Below are 23,375 nucleotides of genomic sequence, written 5' to 3'. Positions count from 1 at the left end.
AGACAAATTTTCACCGGGTTCTAGTCCCGGTTAGGGCGCCGGATTCTATCCCGGTTGCTCCTCTTCCAGGCCAGCTCTCTGCTATGGCCCGGGAAGGCAGTGGAGGATGGCCCAAGTGCTTGGGCCCTGCACCCGCATGGGAGACCAGGAGAAGCACCTGGCTCCTGGCTTCGGATCAGCGAGATGCGCTGGCCGCAGCGGCCATTGGAGAGTGAACCAACGGCAAAAAGGAAGACCTTTCTCTCTCTCTCTCACTATCCACTCTGCCTGTCAAAAAAAAAGAAAAATAATAATTTATTTAATTCAAGGCCACTCATTTTAGTTTCTTCATATATGTTTAAAATACATGCTTAAGGCCGGTGCTGCGGCAACAGGCTAATCCTCCGCCTGCGGAGCCGGCACACCGGGTTCTAGTCCCGTTGGCCGCATGCGGCGGCCATTGGAGGGTGACCCAACGGCAAAGGAAGACCTTTCTCTGTCTCTCTGACTGTCCACTCTGCCTGTGGAAAAAAAAAACAAAAAACACATGCTTAAACTTGTTCTCCGGAGCACAAGTCCTTGTAGCAGCCCCTCTGGGAAAGGGCTTTTCCTGCTTAGGATCTCAGGGTCTGCGGAGGGGCCTTCCCCTTTCCCTTTGTTGGCCTTGCATTGGGCCAAACATGAGTTGATCACTAGCAGCCAACAGCCCAGTACGTGCGCGCTGGCCTGGACCCGGCAGCCCGCTGAGGGGGCGGGGCCTGCGTGCGGCCCCGGCGCCCCGCCCCGCCCCGCCCCTCCCGTCAGACACCGCGCCATCTTACCCGGCTGTGGGAGGGGACAGTGCGGGCGCCGGGCGCGAGTGAAGAGGGCGAGGTGGGTTCCCCGGTTCAGCGGGAGCCTTGCCGACGCCAGGCGGGGCGGCGAGGGGTGCGGAGGCACAGCGGGGCGCGGGAGGGGGTGGAGCCTCGGGACTGCTGACGGACGGGAGCGGATGCCGTGGCCCTCAAACCTCGACCCTCTCCGCTTCTCCCGGGCGTGTTGGTGCCCCATTCGGAAAAGAGACTCCAAGTTTCTGTTGGTTTTTATCGAAAACGTAGTAAGTGGAAACCCGCCATGGTGTCACAGGACCGCACAGTAGAGAGAGCGAGCGAGGCAGTGGGATTTCTTAGTGCCGCCAGAAAGGGTTCCGAGAGCACGGGTGGCTGTGTGGCTCCTGGTCTCCATCCTGGACCGGATATATTTTACTCTTCCTAGGTGGCTTTTCCTTGGGACAGCCCAGGACTCCCCCAAGAGAACAATGGACTCTGGATCTCGCCCAGCTGTTGGCTGCTGTAGTAATCCCACAGGACTTTCACGCGAGTACAAATTAGTGATGCTTGGCGCGGGTGGCGTGGGGAAAAGTGGTAAGGGCACAATTTTCCTTTTTTTTTTTTTTTAAGATTTTATGTATTTATTTCAAAGGCAGAGTTAGAGAAGGAGAGGCAGAGAGAGAGAGAGAGAGGTCTTCCGTCCGCCGGTTCACTCCCCAGTTGGCTGCAACAGCTGGAGCTGTGCCGATCCAAAGCCAGGGGCCAGGAGCTTCTTCTGGGTCTCCCACGAGGGTGCAGGGGCCTAAGAACTTGGACCATCCTCCACTGCTCTCCCAGGCCATAGCAGAGAGCTGGATTGGATGTGGAGCAGCCAGGACTAGAACCGGTGCCCATATGGGATGCCGGCACTGCAGGCAGCGGCTGTGCTGAGCGCTGGCCTCAAATTTTCGGTTTGAGAAGATGTAAGAGTGAATTGACCTCTGCCAAACCTAATGGGCTCCTGGCTGTTGTGCAGTTGATATTTGGAATTTTCCTCTGTGGATCACCTTCATGAGGTTAACTTTGATTTCTTGTTTTGAAGCCATGACTATGCAGTTTATCAGCCACCGATTCCCAGAAGACCATGACCCCACCATCGGTAAGCCCGCTGTGCTTTGAGTTTTCCTGTAAAAGTATTTTGGGGGATGTTGGTTTTAAAAAGTGATTTATTTTGTTTGTTTTTTGTTTGTTCTCAATGTTTTTTATGGTTTATGAGGTTTTTTTTTTTTTTCCAAACTAAAGCTATTCTTAAAATATATATATATCTATTTGAGAGGCAGAGTTACAGAGAGGCAGAGGCAGAGAGAGAGAGGTCTTCCATCGACTGATTCACTCCCCAGATGGCCGCAACAGCCGGAGCTGGGTTGATCTGAAGCCAGTAGCCTGGAGTTTCCTCCAGGTCTCCCACATGGATGCAGGAGCCCAAGGACTTGGGCCATCTTCTGCTTTCCCAGGCCCTAGCAGAGAGCTAGATCAGAAGTGGAGCAGCCAGGATTTGAACTGGTGCCCATATAGGATGCCAGCACTGCAGGCGGCAGCTTTACACACTGTGCCACAGCACCGGCCCTAAAAAATGATTTCTAACTCTATTTGGAGCCATTTTTGGTGTCATATTTGTTTAGAGACAAGCGTTGTATAGCAGTATGTAATTAGCTAAATGTGTACTTGTTTTATACTAAGCTGTCCTTAGTTTCTATCTTATTAAATATTTGTGGGCCAACTTTCTTTGTCTTCTTCTTAATGGTTGGTATATTATCAGATTAAAGGAAGAGCTTAACGGCCACTTAAGGGAGCCTTTTCTTGCTGTCAGTTCTCTAAGGGTCTCAATGGAGATTGGCTCTAACTATGAGTCAGCTGCTTGCTGGTTTGAACTTCCACAGAAGGAAGCAGAAAAACAAGTAGAGCCAGCCTGCTGAACTCTTACAACCCAGACATGCAGAGCCTGGACTGCTTCTGCTGGAAGCCCTCATTTTACTTCCTTATGTCTCAAGTTCATTGTGCAGTCATGTCTTCTCATGTCTTTTGTTTCATTTTATGTTTATAAAGGTTTATAAAGATTTACTTATTTGAAAGGCAGAGTTACAGAGACACACACACACAAAGAGATCTTCCATCAACTGGTTCACTCCCCAAATGGCTGCAGAGGGACTCGGTCAGCCTGAAGCTGGGAGCCAGGAACTCCATCCAGATTTCCCACATGGTGGCAGGGGTCCAAATACCTGGGCCATCTTCTACTTTCATGGGTGCATTGGCAGGGAGCTGTATTAGAAACAGAGCAGCTGGAACTCAAACCAGCACTGTATTAGGAATGCAAGCACTGGCATTGTGCACAGCAGTTCAACTCACTGCAACCCCCTCCCATGTCCCTCTTTTTTTTTTTTTTTTTTAGATTTTATTTATTTCTTTATTTGAGAGGGAGAGACAGAGAGACAGGTCTTCCATCCACTGGTTTACTTTCCAAATGACCACAATGGCTGGAGCTGGGCCAATCCAGGAGCCAGGAGATTCTTCCACATGGGTACAGGGGCCCAAACACTTGGGCCACCTTCCACTGCTCTTCCCATGCCATAAGCAGAGAGCTGGATTGGAAGAGGAGCCGGGACACAAACTGGTGTCCATATGGGATACTGTTGCCGCAGGCGGAGGCTTAGCCTACTATACCACAGCACCAGCCCCTACATGTCTTTTATAGACCTTAACTCTGTTGTTGGCTAATAGAATAAAAACTCATTTTGTTTGTTTTGCCTTTTAATTTTTTTTTTTAATTGCTATTCTCTACAAAGATACATTACTGCCATTCCTAAACCATAAAAAAGCCAATTTGATGCTAAGGAATTGTATCCTAGTATAAAAGGAAAATGGGAATGGAGCTGGACATAAGAAGTCTGCCATGCTGCTGTTCATTTTCTCTTGTGACACTCTGTCCTGATCCTGAATTGTGAGGAGGAAGTTCTCTGGGATCAGACCTCTGTGTCCCACAGTGCCAGTGAGTGTTTTGTGATAGCCCATCTTTGGACTTGGGCATTTTACATTGTAGATGTTCCCATGGGTTGGGAAAAATAGAAACAGTTTTTGCTTTGTATACTATCTATCAAATTTGGAACCTGTCCAGAGATTCAAGCCATGGTGGGAATTATAAGAATAAATTCAGTTTATGGGTTAGAATAATTTACTGGAGAACTCCAGAAACATCTTTTCCCTTCTTTAGAGTAAAAGGCACACTTGTACCCTTTAAGAAATAATTTTAGAAGTACAATGGTAAGCAAGGTACATTTTGAACTTTGGCTATTTAAAAAAAAAAACAAAACCTTAACCTTGTAACCAATACAAATATAAATATGAAAGTGTATGTATGTGATACATATATCTGTGTGTATATATCATACATAAGACAAAGATATATGTAATTAAAATACCAGGAAGGGGTCTGTGTTGTGGCACAGCAGGTTAAGCTGCAGCTTGTGATGCCAGGATCCCATACTGGAATCCTGGTTTGAGTCCTGCTTCTCTGCCTCCGATCCAGCTTCTAAAATGCCTAGGAAAGCAGTGGGAGATGGCCCTGACACCCATGTGGGAAACCTAGGTGGAGTTCCTGGATTTGGCCTGGCCTAGACCTGGCTTTGGGACCATTTAGGAAGTGAACCAGTTGATGAGAGTTGTGTATGTGTGTGTGTGTTTCTGTCACTTTGCCTTTCAAATAAATAAAAAATTTTTAAAAATATTGGGAAACTAGCTTTGTACATGTGTTTCACTTTAGTATTTACTGTTTTTATTTAACTTTTTGCTTGTTTATTTTAATGTTTCCAATATGTTAAATTAATTTCAGAACTCACGAATCTTAGTGGAGCATAGACTGTAGTTTGAGAGACATTGATTTGGTGGACTCTTCATTGTTTTTTCTTTTAAAGATTTATTTTTATTTATTTGAAAGGCAGAGTGGCCGAGAGGGAGAGACAGAGAAAGAGATCTTCCGTATATTGGTTCACTCCCCAAATGGCCAAAGAGTCCCACATGGATGGCAGGTGCCCAGACACTTGGGCTATCTTCTCCTGCTTTCCCAGGTGCATTAGCAGGGAACTGGAAAGGAAGTGGAACACCTGAATTTCCAACTGGCACCCATATGGGATGCCGCTGTTGTAGGTTGCATCTTAACCCACTACACCACAGCAACAGCCCCATATGTAGGCTTTTGAATCATACAGCACTGGATTTTAGTAGTGACTGTATCACTAATTAGCTTTGTAATTTGGGAAAGATATTTGATATTTTAGCAGGAATGGGGAACATCCAGCTCACAGGCTGTTTAAGGCCCACAAAATTGTTTGGTCTGGCGCTGCCAAGGCAACCACAGGCGGAATTCGAAATTCAACAAATCTATAACAGGCTAATTTTTTACAAAAAGATGTATTTATTTGAAAGAGTTACAGAGAGAGAGAGAGGTCTTCCATTTGCTGGTTCGCTCCACAAATGGCCACCGTGGCCGGAGCTGGGCTGGGCCAAAGCCAGGAGCTTCTTCTGGGTCTCCCACGAGGGTGCAGGGGCCTAAGAACTTGGATCATCTTCCACTGCTTTCCCAGGCCATAGCAGAGAGCTGGATCGGAAGTGGGGCAGCCGGGACTGGAACCAGGACTGCAGGTGATGGCTCATCTGTGTCACCGCAGCGCCAGCCCCAGGCTAATTTTTAAGTTGATAATTTTGTGTGGCTTGCAAATGATGTTACAAATATCCAAATGGCCCTTGGCAGGGAAAGTTTTCCACCCCTGTTTTAGAGCTAATTTTCTTTATGGAAGAAAGATAATAATACTTTGCTTTATTGGATTTTTGTGCCTATTGAATGAGTTAATGTATATAAATTGGCTAGTATAATGCATGGCATGTTATAATTTTAATAAATGGTAAAGTTACTTTTCTGGCCCTTTTTTTTTTTTTTTTTGACAGGCAGAGTGGATAGTGAGAGAGAGAGACAGAGAGAAAGGTCTTCCTTTTGCCGTTGGTTCACCCTCCAATGGCCGCTGCGGCCAGCGCATCTCGCTGATCCAAAGCCAGGAGCCAGGTGCTTCTCCTGGTCTCCCATGTGGGTGCAGGGCCCAAGCACTTGGGCCATCCTCCACTACACTCCCGGGCCATAGCAGAGAGCTGGCCTGGAAGAGGGGCAACTGGGATAGAATCCAGCGCCCCGACCGGGACTAGAACCTGGTGTGCCAGCGCCACAAGGCAGAGGATTAGCCTGTTAAGCCACGGCGCCGGCCCCTGGCCCAATATTAAAAAAAAAAAAAAAAAAAAAAAAAAAAAAAAAAAAAAAAAAAAAACATTGTCTCAGAATCCTCTTTTAGATTAGAGTTGTAGGCAAAGCCTTATTAATTTAATCTGTGAATAAGATACACCACCCATCTACATGAGTCAAAAAAACCCTTAGGAATGGGCATTGAGGTTAAGCCACCTGGCATCCTATATCAGAGCACTGGAGTCCCAGCTGTTCCACTTCCAATTTAGCTCCCTGCGAAAAAACCTGGGAAGATAGCAGATGAGGGCCCAAGTACTTGGGCCCCTGCCACCCATATGGGAGACCAAGATGGAATTCCAGGCTCCTGGCTTCAGCCTGGTCCAGCCCTAGTCATTGTGGCTGCTTGAGTAGTGAACCAGTGGATGGAAGATGGCCATCCCTCTCTCTCAGTAACTGCCTTTCAAATGTTAGAAATAAATATCCTAATTGAAGACATGCCTTACATGTCTCAATTGATAAAGCATGCCTCCTGGGGAAATTTGGGCACTTAAAAGGATTTGAGGCTGGTGCCGTGGCTCAATAGGCTAATCCTCCACCCTGCGGCGCCAGCACACCGGGTTCTAGTCCCGGTCAGGACACCGGGTTCTAGTCCCGGTCGGGGCACCAGATTCTGTCCCGGTTGCCCCTCTTCCAGGCCAGCTCTCTGCTATGGCCCGGGAGTGCAGTGGAGGATGGCCCAAGTGCTTAGGCCCTGTACCCGCATGGGAGACCAGAAGAAGCACCTGGCTCCTGGCTTCAGATCAGCGCCGTGCGCCAGTTGCAGCGCGCCGGCCACGGCGGCCATTGGAGGGTGAACCAACGGCAAAAGGAAGACCTTTCTCTGGCTCTCTCTCTCTCACTGTCCACTCTGCCTGTCCAAAAAAAAAACGGATTTGAATGGAGTCTACTCTGTAACATGAGTTTTAAAATAGAGTATTTCTGGAGCTGGTGCTGTGGCGCAGCAAGTTGAACAGCAGCCTGCAGCACTGGCATCCCATCTGAGTGCTGGTTTGAGTCCCACTTTCAGTCCAGCACCCTGCTAATGTTCATGGGAGAACAGCAGGATATGGCCCAAGTCCCTGTGCCCCTGCACCCATTCGAGAGAGCTGGAAAAAGCTCCTAGCTTTGGCCTGGCCCCAGCTGTTGCACCCATTTGGGGAGTGAACCAGTGAATGGAAAATCTATTTCTCCTCCTCTCTCTGTAACTCAAATAAATGAATAAATCTTTTAAAAAATATATTTCTTTCTGCATTTATGGGTCTGTACTACACCTTTCTTCACTCTTGTAGAAGATGCTTATAAAATCCGGATCCGCATTGATGATGAGCCTGCCAATCTGGACATTTTGGATACTGCTGGACAGGTATTAAATCCTAGACTGCTATAAGTAAAGACTTTTTTCACTCTAGTGAAGGGGAGGGGAAGGCTTACGCAGAAAAGATCACTAGTTTATCTCTTAATTTTTCATGCACTCTGACTCAGGACAGCAGGTAATCAACATCTCTCTTCTTTAACTTGAAATAAATGGCTGATGTATGTGTAGTTTTGTGTTGTATCGATCATCATTGTCCCTCATTTCCCTCCAGGCAGAGTTTACAGCCATGCGGGATCAGTACATGAGAGCAGGAGAAGGGTTTATCATCTGCTATTCTATCACGGATCGTCGAAGCTTCCATGAAGTTCGGGAGTTTAAGCAGCTTATTTATAGAGTTCGACGTACTGATGATACACCTGTGGTTCTCGTGGGAAACAAGTCTGATCTAAAACAACTAAGACAGGTGAGGAAGGAGGTGAAAATACTGTGTATTATCTTAAAGAATTAATCACTTTTCTTTCTTGGTTTATAGATTCCTTTGCCTTAAAATAAAAAAAGTCATTTCTCAGCCTTTTGGCTTGCTGTGTGATATCTAGTTTATCAATTTATGTTCTCCCCCTGAAGACAATATATTACATGGAATTTTGGAAATAGATGAAATAGAAGCTTGCTGTATCCATTCCATGCATATACATGGTATTGCAGTACCTCCAAGAATGATGCAGCCCCCCAAAAAATTTTTTTTAAATACAATAGAAACCCAAAATTAGCTTTTCCCTAACTTTGAAAGTTTACCATATATCTACTAATGTACAATTATTTTGGATAAGATATGGATTTTAGGAATTAATGTACAGGGCAGAATCCATAGGATTATAATTAGATGAGAACTAGAACACCTATTAAGTGTGGGAACATGGATTGTTTATTTTCTGAAACCTCAGACATAATCTCTTGTAGCGTTAGGTCAGACTTGAAAGTATGCTTACTCATGGTGAAGAGTATGAGCTGAGGTGGGGAGAATGAAATTGTAGAGTCTCATAGTAGGTGATACCTGTCAGGTTGGCAGTGATGTCTAAAATGTGGCTGTTTGGTGTAGACGTGAGGATGTGGTGAAATGGATACATGACAGCCAGTAGAGGTGATTAATGGTGCATGTCTTGTGGAAACAGTGTGTCTTTATTGAATTCTTAATAATTCTCACTACCTGTGGGAAAATCTCCTAAGGGCTTCATTTATTTTTTGAAGATTTATTTATTTACTTGAAAGGCAGAGTTACAGAGAGGCAGAGGCAGAGAAGTCCTCCGTCCGCTGGTTCACTCCCCAAACAGCCAGGAGCCAGGATCCTCCTCTGGGACTCCTACATGGATGCAGGGACCCAAGCACCCATCCCCCATCCCCCACCACTTTCCTAGGCTATACCAGAGAGCTGGATCAAAAGAGGAGCAGCCAGGACTCGAACCAGTGCTCATATGAGATGCTGGCACTGCAGGCGGTGGCCTCACCGGCTATACCACAAGCCCGGCCCCTCTTAGGGATTTAGATGTAAAATGTTCGTTGCTGGGGCTGGTGCTGTGGTGCAGCGGGTTGAGGCCCTGGCCTGAAGTGCCAGCATCCCATATGGGCACCGGTCCTAGTCCCAGCTGCTCCTCTTCTGATCCAGCTCTCTGCTATGGCCTGGGAGGCAATAGAGGATGACCCGGGTGCTTGGGCCCCTGCACCCAGGTGGGAGACCCAGAAGAAGTTCCTGGCTTTGGATCGGTGCAGCTCTGGCTGTTGCAGCCGTCTGGGGAGTGAACTAGTGGATGGAAGACTTCTCTCTCTGTCTCTACCTCTCTCTGTGACTCTTTCAAATAAAATAAATCTTAAAAAAAAAAAAATGTTTATTGCCAGGCTACTTATGGTAGCAGAAGGTAAGAAACACTCTATCCAAAAATAGAGAAAGTATGGAACATGATATTGGTGTGGGGTTCTTAGTAGTTTTCAGGATTAATTTAAATATATATATATATATATCTGTTCCTCATGTTTTTCTTTCTTAAAATGAAGGATATAAAGGAAATTAAGATTGCGTATTTGATACCTGTTCCAAAAATGTATCTCAAAAATAGATTAGAAATAGAATCACATAATTTGAAGATAGAACAAACATAGAAATCCTGTGGTTTAGCCTCTCAAAATTACAGGTCACTGCCTGTACTTGAACACCTCCATAGTTGTAGCCCATTCACTTTTGGGAGTGATGTTTTCCACTGTTACCACTGCAAATTTTCTCATGTTTGTATTTCCAAAGGTCACCAAGGAAGAAGGATTGTCTTTGGCTCGGGAATTCAGCTGTCCTTTTTTTGAGACATCTGCTGCATATCGCTACTACATCGATGATGTTTTCCATGCTCTTGTGCGGGAGATCCGTAGGAAAGAAAAGGAGGCAGTGTTGGCCATGGAGAAAAAATCTAAGCCCAAAAACAGTGTGTGGAAGAGGCTGAAGTCGCCATTCCGGAAGAAGAAAGACTCAGTAACTTGAAGGAAAGAAGGGACGCGTTCTCTGCGAACTGCAGTGCTTAATGGAAGCCGTCCAGTAACCTGCAGTAGTGAGCGTGGCACTTGCTCTTTCTCCTGTCATGACAGTTATTTTAAAAGTAACCGATGAGGGGAACATGCCTGCTAGGAGTTTGCAATGATGTGGTATTTCAAGTACTATCTCTTAGTTAATTCTGATTTCTTAATCCAGGGGAGCACTGTCTGCTTTTCCATTGTCACATTAGAATTTGATCTACCAATGTTTTGGGTTCTGTTGCTGATATTAATTAATTAATGTAAGATTGTCTATACCCAGAAGACTATATGTACTATATTTGTTCATCTAAGTTCACAAGAGGAATTTTCTGCCATGCAGTCCACATTATCCTTCAACTTAGGTTTCCTGGGACGATCCCAGAGAAGGGGCTCAGTCTCCTCTGTTCAAATTGTGCTTCCTGGAGATAGAACAGAAGTCGTGTAAGGAATTCAGTGCTGAGAGAGGTCAGCAGACAGCCGTGGCACTGACTGCTCTTGCCGGGTACGGAATGATGAGATGTGGGGAAACTGGGCATGCTTTGTGGGGACACGGTTAGAAAGAGGTAGGAGCAGATTCCTGGTTCTGAGTCGGACTTTTCTGAGAGCCGCGTGTTTGACCCCAAGGCACTGGGATGGTAGGAACAGACGGAAGCTATGAACTGTAACTGACGCTTTCTCCGGGAGGTTACTGTGCTTTGCCTTTCTTTACCTGCAAAGGTAAACACTGTAGGAGCCGTGGCTGTGTAACTGAACAACTCGTGCAGGCTTATTCTTCCCCAGGGACGGCACACGGCAACTTGTTTCCATTCACTGCTTCCTCGTGCTTCCCCTTTCTAGCCGCTTCCCTGTGCTCCGGAGCAGGGCCAGGCCAGCAGGATCTTTCAGAGCTTCCTGGGACGGACTGCATTCCTCAGGGAAGCGCCCTCGGGAGTTGCAGTAAGATGGTGTGTGCCCTGTGACGCCAGCGGTCACTGGACTCAGTGCTCTGGGGAAATCTGTGCCTGATGCGTCAGTGTCGAAGCTTTAAGGTTCACATGTGTTGGGCTTCTCCCTGAAGATGTCTTTGGAAAGACCTTGTGAAGTTTATTTACCTCAGGGGTTTCTGAGCCTTGCCGAAGTTTAGCCTAAGGGAACACCACTGTGCGCCCTGTGTGTGGTTGAGAAAGTGTGGTCCTAGGAAGAAGCAGCTTCAAGTACTTGCAGCAAGTTCTCTGTGTGAGGAGCAGGAGGATTTTGGTGTCTGAACTGTTAGGTATGGAGAGAATTGTAAAAGTGCTAAAGAGAAAACATCACATATTGCATATATTAACGTCACTGAGGCAGTGTTTATGTTTACTTTAAACTCTGAAAAGATGACCTTGTGGATCACCTTTCACAAAGAGCCCAGCCCAGCCAACTGTTTTTCAGGTCATACTTCTCTTTGTAATGGTATACCTTCTAGATTCTAAAGCAACTCTTGTAGTAATGTTTTTAACTCTGAGCAGTGGTCCCTTTCGAAACTCCTGGCAACATCTTTGCTACCAAATAAATTGTGTTTTATGGTACTCAGAGTACATCCAAAGAGGAAGGAGCCAGAATCAAGTCTTTGCAGGTCAGAAGTCTCACAGGAATCCTCGCACTGTGGGGAGGCCTGAAAGTAGAGGAGAAACCAGTGCAGTTCTGTCTCGCCACGTTGAATCTGGTGTCGCACCTGTTAAGTGAATGCCTTCACGTCTCACTCCTGCTGACCTATGGAATTGTTATTAACATGGAGCAAGGAATTGACTGCATAATTATTCAAGATAGTCAAGCCAACGCAGAACATGCCCAGAGAGAAGGAACTGTAAGATGGAAGGGAATGTGCAAATTGCATGTAAGCAGAGTAACAAATCAGTGTGTGTGAGACCATCACTGTCAGGTATTTGATCCTTGGATTAAATAGTCCGTTGATTAGTATTGAGAATTTCATTCATGGTGCTAGATAGTTTAAATCATAGCTCTATTCTTAGCAGTTCTAACTAATCAGCTTTATCCAATTTGAGGGCATTAAAATTAATTCCTGCCTGAACTTTGAAGAGAGAAAAATTTCAGGGACAAGTTGAAAGGCAGTGGAACTGTTCATGTCCATACCAGATCAGTTAATGACAAGATTCAGAAGCTAGGATCTAGAGTTAGCTGTAGAGAACTCAGAGACGTGTTACTAACTTTGTGATGCATTAGCTAGAATCTAGATCTGTGGTGTGTGGGGAGGAAAGGAGAAAAGTTTTTCACTTAATGCACTTGTATATGAATTCAGTTTGTATGACACAATACAGAACCTTTAAACAACTTGTCGGGGTTTTCCTTTGTTTACCTTTTAGTGGATAATGTTTGGGATCATTGCAAAGCAGTCATTTTAAGAAAAATGAGATTTTATATTCTGGGAAATATTGATTCAAAAATATATGAGTGCCAGCCATGTACAGATCGCTGTGTCACAGATCGCTGTGTCGAGTGCCAGGGGGTGTGCCCTGGATGCCCCTGCATCCACAGCTGAGCAAACAAGAACACATGGAAAGGGATGGCGCGCTCACCACTGGATCAGGGGTTAGTTAAGCTTCAGCTATGTATGCTAAATCAGAAAGTGGTAAGTTTTCTTGTGAAAAATGCTTTTGCTTTTTTTTTATTTGAAAGGCAAAGTGATAGGGAGAGAGGGAGAAAGAAACCTTCCATCCACTGATTCACTCCCCAAATGGCCACAACAGCTGGGCCTGGGCCAAGCCAAAGCCAGGAGCCTAGAACTCCATCTGGGTCTCCATGTGGGTGGGCAGGGCCCCAAGTACATGAGCCATCCTCTGCTGCTTTCCCAGGCACAGCAGCAGGGAGCTGGATCAGAAGTGGAGCAGCTGGGACTCAAACCAGTGCTCTGATAGGCAGTGGCTTAGCCTCCTGTGCCACAACACCAGCCTGGAAAATCCTTGCTTTTAACTCCACACTATAAATAGGCACTAGTGTTGGGAGAGAGGATGTGGTATATGGATACTACAGGGATGTATTTGTGTAACCTCATTAGTGAGCCGGTTTTGAGTGTGTCAGTAGCCACTGCTGGTGTCCTCTAGAGAAATTGGTGCTGGAGGGATGGCATTCTGTTGTCTAATGTCACCGCTATTAGGGTTGGCAGTGGGACTGCTGGCAAAGTACTTCTAATTAGACCTTTACTGTGCACTAAGCAACTTTTCTAAGAGCTGTGGGATGTTCAGAGGGATACAAAATGCTATCTGTTGTTCTGGAGCTTAGTTAAAATTTGCTTGTACGTAACCAACTAGAGAAGGCCAGTGTTGTGGCGTGGTTGGTAAAGCTGCCGCCTGCAATGCTGGCATCCCATAGGGGCAGCAGTTCAAGTCCCAGCTGCTCCATTTCCAATCCAGTTCCCTACTAATGGCCTGGGAATGCAACAGAGGATAGGCCCAAGTGCTTGGGCCCCTGCATCCTTGTGGGAGACCCAGAAGTTCCAGGCTTCAGACCAGCCCAGCTCTGGCAGTTGCAGCCATTTGGGGAGTAAACCAGTGGATGGAAGATCTCTAACTCTGTCTTTCAAATAAGTAATCTTGGGGGGGGAAAAAAAAGGAAACAAGGATGAACCCAAGCTCTCTACTGCAGGAGACAAGACCACAGCACCTGTGAAGTCACTTAGAGCTGGTGCTTTGGCAGTAGAGATACAGCCCCATTGTCCCCCAACACACAGCAGAGTGGGGGTGGGTGGGGCTCCCAGGGCCTGATGTGAAAGCTATCTGTTGCCTCCAACACCGCCACTCCGGCCCTTGTAACAGAGTAAGGAACCCCACTGTACCATGCATCCTGGAGGCCCTAGCCTCCCTTCCCTCTTCCCCAGGATCAACATCCCCCAGGAGGAGGGCAGCCTAGGCCCCCTGAACATTGCTCTGATGAGGGTATTGCTTAAAATGGCAAAGGCATCCACCAGATCACTGCAAATGATTTGCCTGTGGGGCGTTCTGTGGATGAGGTTCTGTGGTTGGCCCAGGCCTTCCAGGACACGGATGAGCACGATAAAGTCTCCCACTGGCTGAACACTGGGCAGTGACACCATCAAACCAAATGTGGCTGGCTGTTTGCAAACAACTAGGCTGGCAGATGGCTCCTGATCTTATGCTCTTGGACTGTACCTGTTCCCCTACCTGGGTGCCCTGTGCTGTCCCAGAATCCTGGGCGGGGGTAGGGGTGGGGGAGGCTGGAGAGCTGGGCCAAGGCCACCTCATGCCCAGACCTGGCGAGTAGTGATCCCCTCCCCAGAGCCCACCCAGCTGAACACAGGCCTAGAGGTGACCAGTAAAGTATTAGGGACAGAAAACAAATGAGAAGTTGATCATAGAGTAGTTGGTAAGCTTCACACTGGGAGTGGTACAGGGATTTGGAAAAGGAAGGAATGAGTACAGCTTGTGGCACGGAAGAGAAACCTGACTCCAGAGGGAGAGGAGGCAGATTGGGAGATCGACTCAAGCCCAGATGGAATAATTAAGACCGAGGAGGAGGCTAATCCTCCGCCTTGCGGCGCCGGCACACTGGGTTCTAGTCCCGGCCGGGGCACCGATCCTGTCCTGGTTGCCCCTCTTCCAGGCCAGCTCTCTGGTATGGCCCGGGAGTGCAGTGGAGGATGGCCCAAGTCCTTGGGCCCTGTACCCCATGGGAGACCAGGAGAAGCACCTGGCTCCTGCCTTCAGATCAGCGCGGTGCGCCGGCCACAGCGCGCCTACCGCGGCGGCCATTGGAGGGTGAACCAACGGCAAAAGGAAGACCTTTCTCTCTGTCTCTCTCTCACTGTCCACTCTGCCTGTCAAAAAAAAAAAAAAAAAAAAAAACTGAGGAGGAGTGTACAACTTCAGTTTCCCCTCACTCCTAATATGTTTTTGGTTTAGATTTAGTGTAGTGGTGGATAACTGGCAGTGTTACACCTTTTCCAAACTCAATGTGGAGAAGGGTGTGACATACAGAAATTTGATCTTACTTTTTAGGGGTCCCTGTTAACTTTGATAAGCACTTGACTTTGAAGGATGGTTTGGGGTTAGCAGTTGGTGCAGTAGTTAAGCCCCACTTGGGATTTGCCCACACGCCATACCCCAGTGCCTGGGCTCAAGTCTCGGCTGCACTCCCGACTCCACATTCCTTCTAGTATCCATGCTGGGATACAGCAGTGATAGCCCAGGGAGTTGGGTCCTTTCCACCCATGTGGGAGAACTGGATTCCTGGCTCCTGGCTTTGGCCCTCGGCATTAGGGGAGTAAAGCAGCAGTTGGGGGCGCTTGCATTCACTTTCTCCCTCTCAAGTTGGAAAAAAAAAAAAAAAGATGTTTCAGTTTAAAATTGGATTTGCTCAGTTTAAAATTAAATTTTATTTTCAAAGTATTCTCACATTTTATCAACTTAGCTGGAACTAAAATTCAGTGGTATAACCATAAGGCTAGTAGTTGGAAATTCTTGTTCTTTGATTAAAGAAATTATTCACACTGTTCTTACAATATCTGTAAGAGCTCTCCCTGCAGAAATTAATTTTGTCTTTCTCTCCACCAAGAATTGCTGTGAAATAATTCGGTACAATATGAATTACAGTACATACAATAACTGTATTTGTGCTTATTTTGCAATAACTTTTTTAAAAAGATTATTTATTTATTTGAAGGTCAGCATTACACAGAGAAAGAAGAGGCAGAGAGAGAGAGAGAGGTCTTCCATTTGCTGGTTCACTCCCCAAATGGCTGCAACAGCCGGAGCTGTGCCGATCCGAAGCCAGGAGCCAAGAGCTTCTTCCAGGTCTCACACGCAGGTGCAGGGGCCCAAGGACTTGGGCCATCTTCTACTGCTTTCCCAGGCCATAGCAGAGAGCTGGATCGGAAGTGGAGCAGCTGGGACTCGAACCAGCATCCATATGGAATCTTGGCACTGCAGGTGGCAGCTTTACCCGCTAAACCACAGTGCTGGCCCCACAATAGCTTTTTTTTTAAAGATGTATTTATTTGAAAGGTAGAGTTACAGAGGCAGGTCTTTCATTTGTTAGTTCACTCCCCAAATGGCCACAATGGCTGGGGCTGGGGAAGGATGAAGCCAGGAGCCTGGAGCTTCTGGGTCTCCCGTGTGGGTGCAGGGGCCAAGGACTTGGGCCATCTGCTGCTGCTTTTCAAGGTTTATTAGCAGGGATCTGGATTGGAAGTGAAGCAGCCAGAACTCAAACTGGCACTCATATGGGATGCCAGCATCAAAGGTGTCAGCTTTACCTGCTACGCGACGTCGACCCTTGTTTTTAATGTATCTTGTAAAGATTTGTTTTACTGATTTGGAAGGCAGAGTGACAGAGAAGAAGAGAGAGAAATTATCTTTGATCTGCTGTTTCACTCCCCAAATGGCTGCAACAACTAGGATGAGCTGGGCTGAAGCCAGTATCCTGGAACTCCATCCGGTCTCGTGTGAGTAGCAGGGACCCAGGTACCTGGGCTGTCCTCCACTGTTTCCCTAGGGAGCCGGATCAGAAGTAAACAGCTGAGACTTGAACTGGCGCTCCAGTAGAGGATGCTGCTGGTGGCTTCATTGGCTGGGCCACAATACTGCCCAGCTGCCCTTAGCACTTATCAGCAGAAAGGACTTTGTCCTTGGATTGGTTGAGTTGAATTGACTTGCTGCTTGTTTGGCATCACTAGAAGCCTGCCTAGAAGAACCAGGATGGATTTTAGGTTTTAGGAAAATGTGGTCAGACGGCATAAGTGAGTTAATCCATCTCTATAGAGCCTTGCAGATGCAGACCTTTTTTATTATTATTTTTTTCTTCTCACTGATCCACATGGTAAGAACTTGGGCACGGCTAGCTTCCTTAGGCTAAAAAAGTTACCTAATCAAAGACTACTAATACATGGTTTCTGCCTATGTGAGATTTCTAACTGGGAAGACAAGATACTAAAGGCAACATAAAGGCCTGGCGTTGTGGTGCCGGAGGTTAAGCCGCTGTTTTCAATGCCTGTATCCCATGTCATAAAGGCACTTTGAGTCCTGGCTGCTCCTCTTCCCATCCAGCTTCCTGCTAAGGTATCTGGAAGGCAGAGGAAGATGGCCCAAAATGCTTGGGCCCCTCTCACCCTTTTGGGAGACCAAGATAGAATTACTAGCTCCTTGCTTCAGCCTGACCCACACCTGGCTGTTGCAGTCATTTGGAGAATATACCAGTGGTTGGAAAATCTCTCTGATCCCACTGCTCCATTTCTCTGCCTTTCAAGTAAAAAATTTAAAAGTCTATAAAATTCATCATGATGATTAAAATAAGACATTGAAAGATCTAGGATTAAGTTGATAGATGGAATTAAAACCAGGAAGATTTCTCAGAATTGTGGTTTGAATAAGGAGGAAAAGCGTGACTTGGAACAAGCTAAAAGTTAAGAGTTGCATACGTAGGGCAACTCCAGTATGTGGTTTGAGCGTGCCGAAGGCAGCCCTGTACTGTGCACATGGAGTGGGCGTGAGGAAGCAGGTTCAGGGCAGGCTCTGTGGCACCGCTGTTAAGATGCTGACCCACGTCCCACACCTGGGCTGGGTCCACACTCTGCTTCAGATCCAGCTTCCTGCTAATGCACACCCTGGGAGGCAGCAGGGGACAGCTCAGGCACTTGAATTCCTGCCACATAGACACGCACAGTTGGAGCTCCTGACTTCAACCTGGTCCAGCCTGGGCTGTTGCGGGCATTCTCTCTCTCTCTCTCTCTCTCTCTCTCTGTGTGTGTGTGTGTGTGTGTGTCCTTACCTTTCAAATAAAAATGAAAAATAACTTTTTAAAGTAGTGCACAAATTATGGAAACAAGGGATTTGGCTATGGAACAAAAGAAACATCAACTCGTATCTTGTTATGAAGGAAACCACTGACCAGGACAAAGCACTGTTAGTGCTCAGCGTCTGGGGTCTTCTGAGATGTACAATCAACTTTTAAACATGAATTGGCCTTGAGACAAAAATCCCTGAAGTTTTTGAGCTTTATCTAATAATCTATGCTCAACAAAAAAAGGGCTTGCTGCGCAGGCTGTGTGTGTACATTCCTCAGCACACGTGGTCACACCATGAACAAAAGCTGCTGGGGTGGGGACGTGTCTGGTTTCCTGTCCTTCCCAGAGCTGGTCATTGCTGGGGTTATTGCAATCTGCTCTGAGCCAGAAGGAACTCTACTTCCCAGCCACCCCCTCGCCCCAGGCTGACCTGGTCTTGCACAGGAGTGTGTAGGTGAGGGGGCAGCTAAGAGGACGGTATCCATGGCGACGAGTCTAAATACCTGCTCCAGGCCGGTGGCAGCCCACAGGAAGATCTCTGCCCTACTGGGAAGGCACACGCACGCACATACGTCAGCCTCGGTGGCCAGAGGGAACTCACACGGCCCCACCCAGCACACTCTGGCCACTCTTCTGTTTGTGTGCTCAGACTCCTCGGGAGAACGTGTGTCTACACACCCGCCACCACCGCCAACGACAGTAAAACCGAAACCCAAATTCTAGGTCATACTTCTCTTGAAACAGTGACTCAGAGTAAGTAGGAAGAAGGAAAAAAACGCCTTTTTGTGTTTGCTTGAAGGCTACTTCCCAGATGATACTTGGTTCTCTGCCTGCCTGTGTTGAGTGATCGGCATTGGAAATTCAACCCTGAATAAGAACAAGCATGCATGGGTGGGCATTTGGCCTAATGGTTATAAGACGCCAGCTAGGCTATCCATGTCCCACGTCTCCACATCAGAGTGGTTGGGTTGGAGCCCCGGCTCCAGCTCCCTGCTAATGCAGACCCTGGGGGGTGGCAGTGATGGCTCAAGTAGTTGGGTTTCTGTCACCCACCTGGGAGACCTGGATGAAGTTCCTGGTCCCAGCCTTGTCCCCTTCCATTGCAGGCATTGTAGAGTGAACCAGTAGGTGGAATCATGCTGTCTCTCCTTCTCTCTGAAAAGACAAAAACAAAAAAAACGACCAAGCACGTAGTCCTCGAAGTCTCAGTTCTGTTCTGTGGGCACCTCCAATTCCAAAGTGGAAAATGTCATGTGAGAGATTGGGATGGAATGGTAGGTAGGACAGTGAGAAGGGGTAAGGGTCGAGTAGGAATTCCAACTGGGGCCGGCACTGTGGCGCAGTGGGTTAACTCCCTGGCCTGAAGCACTAGTGTCCCATATGGGCGCCAGTTCTAGTCCTGGCTGCTCCGCTTCTGATCCAGCTCTCTGCGATGGACTGGGAAAGCAGTAGAAGATGGCCCAGGTCCTTGGGCCCCTGCACCCATGTGGGAGACCCGGAGGAAGCTTCTGGCTCCTGGCTTTGGATTGGCACAGCTCTGGCTGTTGTGGCTAATTGGGGAGTGAACCAACGGATGGATAACCTCTCTCTCTGCCTCTCCTCTCTCTCTGTGTAACTCTGACTTTCAAATAAATGGATAAATCTTTAGAAAGAAAAAAAAAAAAGAGTTCCAAGTGCTCAGCCAACAATAATTAAATGTAAGCTTGGAAAAATGCCCAAAAAGAGAATGACACGGTGTGTGGGACTGCAAACCCCCGAGCTGCCTAGCTGTCATGGTTCTGCCCGCGCCCTCTAAGGCGTGGTTGGGGATGTTGTGACTTGTGTTAGTTCCCACCAGGCTGTTTGCATCTTACTTTGAAATCTCCAGCAGTGACGGCAGAAAAGTACAGGTACTAGAATCAGGCTGCCCCCCAGGCTCCATGGCTTCTGAGCTATGCAGACTTAAAGCCAGATAAACTTATCTGGACTTCAGTTTTCTTATCTGTTCAAGGGGGATAACGACAGATTCTGTCTGAAGAGAGATCTACACTCCCATGTTCATTCCAGCACGACTTCATAATAGCTGAGATACAAAATGGATGAAGAGACAAAGAAATGATGAGACATAGACACAATGGAACTCCATTCAGTTATAAAAAGGATGAAATCCTAGCATCAGAAACAATATGGATGGAGCTGGACAGCATTGTGTTGGGTGAAGTAAGCCAGGCTCATACAAATACTCTATGATCTCACTTAGGTGGAATCTAAAAAACTGTTCTCATAGAAGCATGAGATGGGGGCTGTGAAGGGCAGTGGGGAAGAGAAGATGCTAGTTGATGGCTGCAAACTTACAATTAGATTACAAGAATAAATTATCCTTTACAAGAAAAAAAGATTTGTTTATTTGAAAGGCAGAGTGACAGAGAAGGAGAGACAGAGAAAGATCTTCCATCTCCCAGCTGACTGCAATGGCTGGGGCTGGCCTGGGCCAGGCCCAAATAGGAACCCAGAATTCCATCTGAGTTTCACATGTGAGTGTGGGGACCCAAGCACTTAAGCCATCTTCCGCTGCTTTCCCAGGCTGTTACCAGCGAGCTGGATGTGCAGCAGCTGGGACCCCCAATTGGCGCTCATATAGGATGCTGGCATTGCAGGCAGTGGCTTACCCCACTGTGCCACAATGCCAGGCCCTAAATTACAGGCACTGAGGAAGCACATTGTACCCCATAAATATACACAATTATTATGCTTAGATTAGGAAAAAAAAAAAGATTGGGGCCAGCATTGTGGCTCCTGGTCCAGCTCCAGCTGCTGTGGTCATTTGGAGAGTGAGTCAGCAGATGGAAGATCTCTCTCTCTCTGTCTCTCCCTGTCACTCTGCCTTTCAAATAAATTAATTTTTTATTTAAAAAGTTAAAAATACAGTATAGATCTAACTGTTGTGAGGGTTAAATGAGCTTTATGTGTGTGTTGTGCTTAAAACCATGTCCAGCAATGGGTAAGCATTCAATCTATGTTAGCTATATTTGTTATTAATTATTAAAAGTGATGGGCAGGCCAGGCACTCTGGCGTCACATATGGGCACTGGTTCATGTCCCAGCTGCTCCACTTTCGATCCAGCTCCTCGCTGCCATTGCCTGGGAAAGCACTGGAAGATGGCTCAAGTGCTTGGGCCGTTGTCACCCCTGTGGGAGTCCCAGATGAAGCTCCTGGCTCCTGGCTTTGGGCTGGTCCAGCCCCGGCTGTGTGAATCAGCAGATAGAAGACCTCTCTCTGTTTCTGTCTGTCTGCCTTACAAATAAATAAAGAAAAAGAAGAGACTGGGCTGGGCTGCAGCACTCACGGTGAGTTACCAGCTCCCCACATGAGCGCCAGAGCAGTTAATGAGTTCCCAGGCGTTCATCCCCAACTTTCTGATAACACGTCCAGTCCTTGGCCTGCTGACCCCTAAGACCTCCTCTGAGAGTTTGTTCCTGAAGGCTGTGTGGACTTTGGAACATCTCTGAGAAGTCGTTAGCCTAGAATATACAGCAGTAGGCACTGGGGAGGATGCTCACCAGTTTCTCTCTTATAAAAGTTACTCTGATTAAGATATTTTCCCCACATCGTGAAAAATTGTGCCTATGTCTACACATAGGCTGTTGTTGAAATATTTGGAAGAAGGCCCCAAGCTCCGGGCTATTTGCCTTTTCAGACCCCAAGGGGTGAGGGATGAATGAGATCTGGTGTCGGGGGAGGGCTTCATATGTGGGCCACTCTCTCTGAGACTGAGAGTTTGTTTTAAGGAGGTTACACTGGAAGGGGCTATGAAAAAAAAAAAAAGTAGTGCTGGCCGGCGCCATGGCTCAATAGGTTAATTCTCCGCCTGTGACACCGGCACCCTGGGTTCTAGTCCTGGTTGGGGCGCCGGATTCTGTCCCGGTTGCACCTCTTCCAGGCCAGCTCTCTGCTATGGCCCGGGAAGGCAGTGGAGGATGGCCCAAGTGCTTGGGCCCTGCACCTGCAAGGGAGACCAGGAGAAGCACCTGGCTCCTGGCTACGGATCAGTGCGGTGCACCGGCTGCAGCGGCCATTGGGGGGTGAACCAACAGAAAAAGGAAGACCTTTCTCTCTGTCTCTCTCTCTCTCACTGTCCACTCTGCCTGTTTAAAAAAAAAAAAAAAAAAAAAAAAAAAAGTAGTGCTTTTTTTTTTTTTTTTTTTTTAATTTTGAAAGAGAGAGAGAGAGAGGGATCTTCCCTCTGGTGGTTCACTTCACAATTGCTCTCAACAGCTGGGGCTGGACCAGGGCAAAGCTGGAAACCCAGAACTCAACCCAAGGACTTGATAGGTTCAGAAATGACCATGTGACCGGGCTGGTGTTGTGGCGCAGTGTGTTAAACCTCTGATCGTAGTGCGGCATCCCATCCTGGAGCACAGCCCAAGGCCCGGCTGCTCTGCTTCCCATCCAGCTCCCTGCTAATGCGCCTGGGAAAGCAGCAGCAGACAGCCCAAGTGCATGATGGTCTCTGCCACCTAAAGTGGAGACCCAGATGGAGTTCTAGGTGCCTGGTCCTGCCCTGGCTGTTGTGGCCATTTGGATTGTGAACCAGCAGATGGAAGATCTCTCTCTCTCTCTCTCTCTCTTTCTCTGCCTTTTAAATAAATAAATGAACAAGAAAGAAATAAGGAAGGAAGGAAAGAAAAAGAAAGGCCCATGTGACACATGTTAAACCTGTTAGGCTACAGAAGAGAATTGCTAGAGGCTTCTGGAACTTATTCTAGGCCTATGGCTACTTTATCTTTCTGGAGGAGGTCCTAAATCAGTCTCCTCTTCCTCCCTGGAAGTAAATGAGGAAGCAAAAAGTCCTGGGAATGTGTTCATTTCATTAGATTAAAAAGAAAGAAAAAGAGTAATTGCAATGTTCTGTGCCTCCACGTGTGGCTCTGGGGTGTTGCCCTGAGCCGTGTTCCTTTCCTTCAGGCCACTGCCCAGCTTATTAGCTATCAGACATTTATTAGTGCGATTACTGGGGGAACCCTCCTCCTCCGCTAAACTCCACAAGAGCAGTACTCTCACCAGTGCAATGGAGCCCCGGCGCCAGGAAGGCGTATGGTAACAAACACCCGGTGACGAACAAGTGGATGAATGAAAGGCCAGAACTGGCCGGGCTCAACCTTGCTTTCTGGAACAGATATTTCCCATTAGATGCAGAGACTAAGTCCCAGCACCAACACCTGTCTTCTCTCCCGCTGCTGGTTTTGGTCTCAGACATCACATTTCAAGAGGAAAACAGAGGGCGGCGCCATGGCTCACTAGGCCAATCCTCTGCCTGCGGCACCTGTACTCTGGGTTCTAGTCCTGGTTGGGGCACCGGATTCTGTCCCGGTTGCCCCTCTTCCAGGCCAGCTCTCTGCTATGGCCTGGGAGTGTAGTGGAGGATGGCCCAAGTGCTTGGGCCCTGCACCCGCGTGGGAGACCAGGAGAAGCACCTGGCTCCTGGCTTCGGATCAGCGCAGTGTGCCAGCCGTAGCAGCTGTTTGAGGGGTGAACCAATGGAAGGAAGACCCTTCTCTCTCTCTCTCTCTCTCTCACTGTCTAACTCTGCCTGTCCAAAAAAAAAAAAAAAAAAAAGAGGAAAACAGATCAGAACAAAGACCAGAAGATGGGGCCAACCAAGC

General features: G+C 47.4%; 1 protein-coding gene and 1 pseudogene across 3 annotated transcripts; both read left to right on the top strand.

Moving 5' to 3' along the window:
• The first annotated feature begins 788 nt into the window (after positions 1-788).
• On the top strand, positions 789-12,316 carry RIT1 (Ras like without CAAX 1). Of its 3 annotated transcripts, none has more exons than XM_062192458.1 (6): positions 789-852; positions 1,234-1,382; positions 1,870-1,926; positions 7,380-7,453; positions 7,677-7,868; positions 9,699-12,315. In XM_062192458.1, exons 2-6 carry the CDS (start codon positions 1,277-1,279, stop codon positions 9,927-9,929), a joined length of 660 nt encoding a protein of 219 aa, XP_062048442.1. In that variant the 5' UTR covers positions 789-852; positions 1,234-1,276; the 3' UTR covers positions 9,930-12,315. The 3 variants fall into 3 exon arrangements, with proteins under 3 accessions (XP_062048442.1, XP_062048441.1, XP_062048443.1); XM_062192457.1 differs by lacking the exon at positions 789-852 and adding an exon at positions 917-1,075; XM_062192459.1 differs by lacking the exons at positions 789-852; positions 1,234-1,382 and adding an exon at positions 917-1,075 and having other exon boundaries at positions 9,699-12,316.
• On the top strand, positions 7,966-8,135 carry LOC133761223 (U2 spliceosomal RNA; annotated as a pseudogene).
• Positions 12,317-23,375: the final 11,059 nt, after the last annotated feature.

This window comes from Lepus europaeus, chromosome 5 (genome assembly GCF_033115175.1).
Source record: "Lepus europaeus isolate LE1 chromosome 5, mLepTim1.pri, whole genome shotgun sequence".
NCBI classification, from domain to species: domain Eukaryota; kingdom Metazoa; phylum Chordata; class Mammalia; order Lagomorpha; family Leporidae; genus Lepus; species Lepus europaeus.
Note: the sequence above shows the minus strand (reverse complement) of the source record. Positions and strands in the feature narration are given on the sequence as shown.

What these genes read in the sequence shown, in the direction of transcription:
- RIT1 (XM_062192458.1), top strand. Translation starts at nt 1,277, where the DNA reads ATGGACTCTGGATCTCGCCCAGCTGTTGGCTGCTGTAGTAATCCCACA. An exon ending in TTTTGGATACTGCTGGACAG is followed by an intron (nt 7,454 to 7,676) that starts GTATTAAATCCT and finishes ATTTCCCTCCAG; the next exon opens with GCAGAGTTTACAGCCATGCG. An exon ending in ATCTAAAACAACTAAGACAG is followed by an intron (nt 7,869 to 9,698) that starts GTGAGGAAGGAG and finishes GTATTTCCAAAG; the next exon opens with GTCACCAAGGAAGAAGGATT.